At 34.6% G+C, this 5,690-nt stretch overlaps 1 protein-coding gene across 1 annotated transcript; it reads left to right on the top strand.

Annotated features, from left to right (window-relative positions):
• Positions 1 to 505: 505 nt before the first annotated feature.
• LOC107952230 (ferric reduction oxidase 2) lies at positions 506 to 5,690 on the top strand. The gene is made up of 9 exons (XM_016887500.2): positions 506 to 610; positions 2,018 to 2,165; positions 2,261 to 2,363; positions 2,834 to 3,013; positions 3,106 to 3,340; positions 3,409 to 3,736; positions 4,307 to 4,553; positions 4,625 to 5,298; positions 5,397 to 5,690. Exons 1-9 carry the CDS (start codon positions 506 to 508, stop codon positions 5,534 to 5,536), a joined length of 2,160 nt encoding a protein of 719 aa, XP_016742989.2. The 3' UTR covers positions 5,537 to 5,690.

Raw genomic sequence — 5,690 nt, 5'->3', positions numbered from 1 at the left:
CATTTAGTGTCGAATTGTGTCCATTTGTATGCCTAGGTTTATATATGGTTCACCCATGTCATTTTGTAAAGACTAATTAACAATTTTAGAAAACTTATTTCAGAGTTTCTCTCTTGATTCTTCATTGAACTTTTCAAACTTATCAAAACTTCAATTTTGTAGCATTCAATTGTCTTATCGGTCCCCTTCTCATCCCTTTCCAAAGTGTGGCAACACCAACTTTCTTACACCAAGGTTTGGGTATTTGTTTTAAGTTTAATCGAGTCAAGTTCATTTATAACTTTGGTTCTTTAAACTTATCAAGCACCTCGGGTCAAGGTATTTTTTATCTATTGTTCATGTTCAAGGCTGTCCAACACAAAAGTAAATTGTAACTTTGATTACGGGTCTCGTTAACATATTATCGAGGTTCTATTTGGATTCTATGAATCACATCAAGAAAGTTATGTGGTGTAAGGTGATTTGGTTTCCACTTCATATACCAAACCATTCCTTTTTAACTTGGATGGATATTCTTAATGAGCTTTCCACAAAGGATAGACATATTGGAAGGTCTTTGTTTGCTATGTCAAGAAAACAAGAAACAAGGGATCATCTTTTTGCTAAAATTGTATGAGGGAATGTTTTATGACTTTGTAATATATTCAATGAAAAGTTGGGGGATGGAATCAGGAGATCCAATGGCTTTGCACGAGACTTAAAAGGCAAAGCTCTTATTATTTATATTCTCAAGTTAGCATGGAATTATTTCATTACTTAATCTTGTAAGAAAGAAATTGAAGACCATTTAAAGGTTTGAGCAAAGATATGTTCAGAAGTCTTAAAAGATTTTGTAGGTGTAGGGCTTACAAGTAAAGAGATTAATAAATATTCAACTTTGTACAACTTGGAATATATTAGGGAGTTAATAGTATAATGCTGCGTACAAGTTTCATTTTCTCTGTAAAGTTGTATTGAGTTTTTTTAACAGTTTTACTGCTTTTTGGGATAAATAAAAACTTGTAAAAAAGCTTATTACAGAGGGTATATGAAATAACAATCCTGAATAAAAATGGTAATTTACTAAAAGCTTCAAATTTAATATATTTAAATGTCTAAATCTCACTTGCAATAAAAATTCATTAAATATTCTTTTCTTTTCTTTTTTTTGCAATTTTTTCAAATTTTTTTTAATTGGTTAAAAAAATTTCGGGTTAGATGTATATTTCAGACCAATTGGAGCACCCTTTCTCTTTTTCAACCATTTATCAAATATTAAAAAATTTATTTTATAATGATTTTAAGTTATGGGAGTTGATCATAACTCAATTCAATTGACCTTAATATTATTATCAGTGTAAAAAATATAAATATAAATACATTCAAATACATTTTATCTTTTTATTTAAAAATTAGAAAAGGAAACTCTGTAGACTCCAATATAAGCTCAGCTCTATACACAATGCCAAGAGGAGAAGTCAAAGAAATTTAAAAGCGAAAGAGACGCAGGTGCAGTCCATCAAGGCTCAACTAATTGGACCGAAGTTCGGACTAAGGAATTGGAATCAACAACAATAATATACAACAAATCCAGCTTCCTACATTCAAATTTTAATCATGAATATATAATTTAAGAAAAAGAATAAAATGTTAAAATGTTATGGCCAAATTTGTATAAAAATAATTAAGAAAAAGAAAAAAATGTTAAAGTGCTTAGGCTCAAATGATTGTTGACCACTAAAATTATTTTAAAACGTTAATCTATTTTGCATTGAGACAAACAGCACTAACATGAACGCTGAATTCGTGGCATTTCTAATGTCCAAAATTAGAAGTCAGCGATTTGAAAATAGATTTATTCTTTTTTGTACGATAATGGACATATAATTTGGCTTGCATATTCTTGATTAAACGTGGCCTAAACGCCTAGCTCAATTTATTAAAATTTTCTTTTTACATTCAAACAGAAACATTCTTGTATAAATAAGTAGGGACTGCTTCAATTGGATTATAGACCAAAAATTAAAGCGAATTGAAGATGGTTAGATCAGCCATAAAACTGTTCCTACTGCTGCTCTTTCTTGGGTACATGATGCTTTGGTTCATGATGCCCACGAAGTTATATTTTGAACATTGGTTGCCTAAAATCCGTGCCAATTCCAAATCCACATACTTTGGACAACAAGGTTTAAAAGCACTCCATATCGCAGTTTCACTTGAAGCTCTTTTTCTCTGTTTGGAAGTTTTTTTCTGTCTTAAATGACTATATATATATATGCAGGTTCAACTATGCTGATATACACGTTTCCCATCCTCTTCATTGCTACACTGGGATGTATTTACCTTCACTTAGGAAAGAAACATGGAGATCACAACGTTGAAGGGTACATCTTTAGATATGATCAGTACTTTTTTTCCACTTATTTCATGTTTCATGACATAGTGATAAAAGTTTTATGCAGACCCTTATATTAAAAGTTAAATTACATTTTATTTTTTTATTCAAAAATTGAGTAAATTAATCTTTATACGTTAGATCAAATAGTGAATTGGTCCTTTTGTTAAAAAATTCACTATTTCTATTGTTAAAAATTGATTTCTGTACGTTAGCATGAGATACATGTGGCGCATCACTTGTCACTGTTTGTTTATTCTGTCTACCATGCCAGTTTTTAATAATAGAATTGGATAAAATTTTTAATAAAAAGGGTTGGTTTGCTCTTTAATTTAATGCACATATATTAATTCGTCTATTCTTTTAATAGAGGGGACAAAATACAATATTACACCTAGGGCTTCCATGCTTATCACGGTATAGTTTAACAAACTGCTGCTGATTTCTTGGGAACAGAAGGGTGCCGACGTCTAAGTTGAAGCAACCAGTGATGGTGAAAGGTCCTTTTGGTATTGTTTCATGGATGGAGCTCTCATTTTTAACCATGTTTGTTGTGCTGTTAGCTTGGTCAACCACTTCTTACTTGAATGGTATGTTTACACATATCGACCAAATGGCTTCGAGGAGTGGATTGCTAGTGTAAGTATCTCATGAATTCCTTGGTTAAGACTATAAAAAAAAAGTTCCAAATGGAGGGCCAAATGCAATAGTTTGAGGACATCTCCTTGCAGGTGGGAGGCTAAGTTGGAAATGTCAGGTCTAACACTAGGTCTCGTAGGCAACATTTGCCTAGCTTTCCTCTTCTTCCCTGTGACAAGAGGATCTTCAGTTTTACGGTTGATTGGGCTTAGCTCAGAAGCAAGTATTAAGTATCATATTTGGGTTGGGCATATTGCTATGACCATTTTCACTGCTCATGGTTTATGTTACCTTGTTTTCTGGGCCAAGACTGAGCAGTTATCACAGGTAAGTAAATAACCACATATTCTTGCATACTGGTATTTCATCAGATGATTCATTGTGTTGAACTGCAGGTACTTAAATGGGGTAAGATTGAAGTTTCAAACATAGCAGGAGAAATAGGTTTGGTTTGTGGGTTAGGGATGTGGGCAACAAGCCTTCCTCAAATAAGGCGGAAATTGTTTGAGCTCTTCTATTACACTCATCATCTCTACATTCTCTTTATTGTCTTCTTCGTCTTTCACGTGGGTTTCTCCTATGCTTGCATCATGCTTCCTGGTTTCTACCTCTTCTTAATAGATCGATATCTAAGATTCTTACAATCCCAGCAAAGGGTTAGCTTGGTTGCTGCACGTATTTTACCTTGTCAAACTGTTGAGTTGAACTTCTGCAAGAGCCCAGGTAATTGCCAAAACGTAGAAGTACCATAGAGGCCCTTATACTAGGAGTCGGATTGTATTTTGCCCCCTCTACTAAAAAATGAGCAAATTAATCTATGTACATTAGATCAAAGAGCAAACTGGTCATTCTGTTAAATTACATCCATTTCTACTATTAAAAATTGGTTCTTCTATGTCAACATGAAATACTCATGGCATGCCATGTATCATTGTTTAGTTATTCGATTAGCCATGTTAGTTTTTAACAGTATAAATGGATAAAATTTTTAACAAAAAATATCAATTTATTTTTTGAACTAATATAGACGGACTAATTTACCTATTTTAAGTGGAGAACAATCTATCTCTTAGTACATAGAACTCTATTATACTTTTACCTGCCAAAACTTATTACTTCAATATTGATGTATGCTTGTTGATTGAGCCAATCATACATTTGAGGGTTAAAATACGTTGCTAATCATCAGTAGAATTAAGCAAAATTTGATGAAGTTTATATTTGGATGATATGGATACTGTTGACAAGATAAGCAATAATTTTGGAGATAATCTTGTTTGTTTAATGTGGCAGAAGTGAATCACGGTCCAAGAAGCATTATATTTGTGAATGTACCTGCCATTTCTAAGCTTCAATGGCATCCCTTTACAATTACCTCTAATAGCAATATGGATACTGACAAGCTGAGCATGGTGGTCAAAAGTGAAGGAAGATGGTCTTCTGACTTGTATCAGAAGCTTTCATCCCCTTTACCCATGGATGGCTTCCAGGTCTCCATAGAAGGGCCTTACGGACCACCTGCCTCAACACATTTACTAAGGTACTTGACCACCAAAACAACATCCCTTCTCCAGTTTTTGTAATGATAAGTAATAGAACTTCTTCCCGCAGGCACGACATACTGGTGTTGCTGAGCGGAGGAAGCGGCATTACGCCTTTCATCTCAATCATCCGAGAGCTCCTCTTTAAGGCCAGTTCTGGAAGTAGCACCTGGATTCCACACATTCTTCTCATATGCGCGTTCAAGAAATCTATTGACCTCGCAATGTTGGAATTAATATTACCAGTTTCAGGCACCACAGTAGATATTTCTTGCCTGCAGTTACAGATTGAAGCCTATGTAACACGAGAAAAGGGGGCAGATGAAGATAACCACAAGCCGCTACAAACTGTATGGTTCAAGCCTAATGCGATAGATGCACCAGTTTCAGCAATTTTAGGCCCTAATAGCTGGCTCTGCCTTGGACTTATCATTTCATCTTCTTTTGTCATGTTTCTTCTTCTCATTGCCATTCTATCACGATACCATAATTCTAATATGGTATACGCTAGCTCTGCAACTGCTGGTTTTTACATGCTATTCATGTGTCTCGCCATAGCCATGACAGCTAATGCTACTTTTCTTTGGAATAAGAAACAAAATAGAAAGAGGTTGAGACAGATTCGAAACATGGATACACCACCAGTGTGGTTTAACAATGGTGACAGAGAACTAGAAAGCCTGCCGTACCAGTCTTTACTTCAAGCCACCAATGTCCATTATGGTGAAAGACCTGACTTGAAAAGTAAGTTACTGTTTGCAGAGCTCTACATTACATGTATGTAACAAATATATATTTGACTTTTGACATCTGAATATCTTGTTTGGTTTGATTTATGGTAGAGATATTGTTTGAACGCAAGGAAATCAGCGTAGGAGTTATTGCCAGTGGACCGAGGGAAATGCGGCAAGAAGTGGCAGCCATCTGTAGTTCTGGTTTGGCAGATAATCTGCAATTCGAGTCCATTAGCTTCACCTGGTGATCACAGCAGAGCTAAAACAGAGGAAGAATAGTCCTCCCCCCTTCTTTCACCTGCTTATTTGTTAAACCCCATGGGGATGAATCAATCATTCTTCTTTATCTGTAACGATTAGAATGGTTCTGCTCTATTTTGTAATATATATATATATAGAGAG

Source organism: Gossypium hirsutum, chromosome D09 (assembly GCF_007990345.1).
Source record: "Gossypium hirsutum isolate 1008001.06 chromosome D09, Gossypium_hirsutum_v2.1, whole genome shotgun sequence".
NCBI lineage: Eukaryota > Viridiplantae > Streptophyta > Magnoliopsida > Malvales > Malvaceae > Gossypium > Gossypium hirsutum.
The sequence above is the reverse complement of the archived record's forward strand: the minus strand, read 5'-3'. Positions and strand labels throughout refer to the sequence as shown.

Excerpts from the sequence above, each read along its gene's own strand:
- LOC107952230 (XM_016887500.2), top strand. The coding sequence starts at position 506 with ATGGATATTCTTAATGAGCTTTCCACAAAGGATAGACATATTGGAAGG. Across the intron at positions 611-2,017 it reads ATCATCTTTTTGCTAAAATT|ATGGTTAGATCAGCCATAAA; the intron begins GTATGAGGGAAT and ends AGCGAATTGAAG. Across the intron at positions 2,364-2,833 it reads GGAGATCACAACGTTGAAGG|GGTGCCGACGTCTAAGTTGA; the intron begins GTACATCTTTAG and ends TGGGAACAGAAG.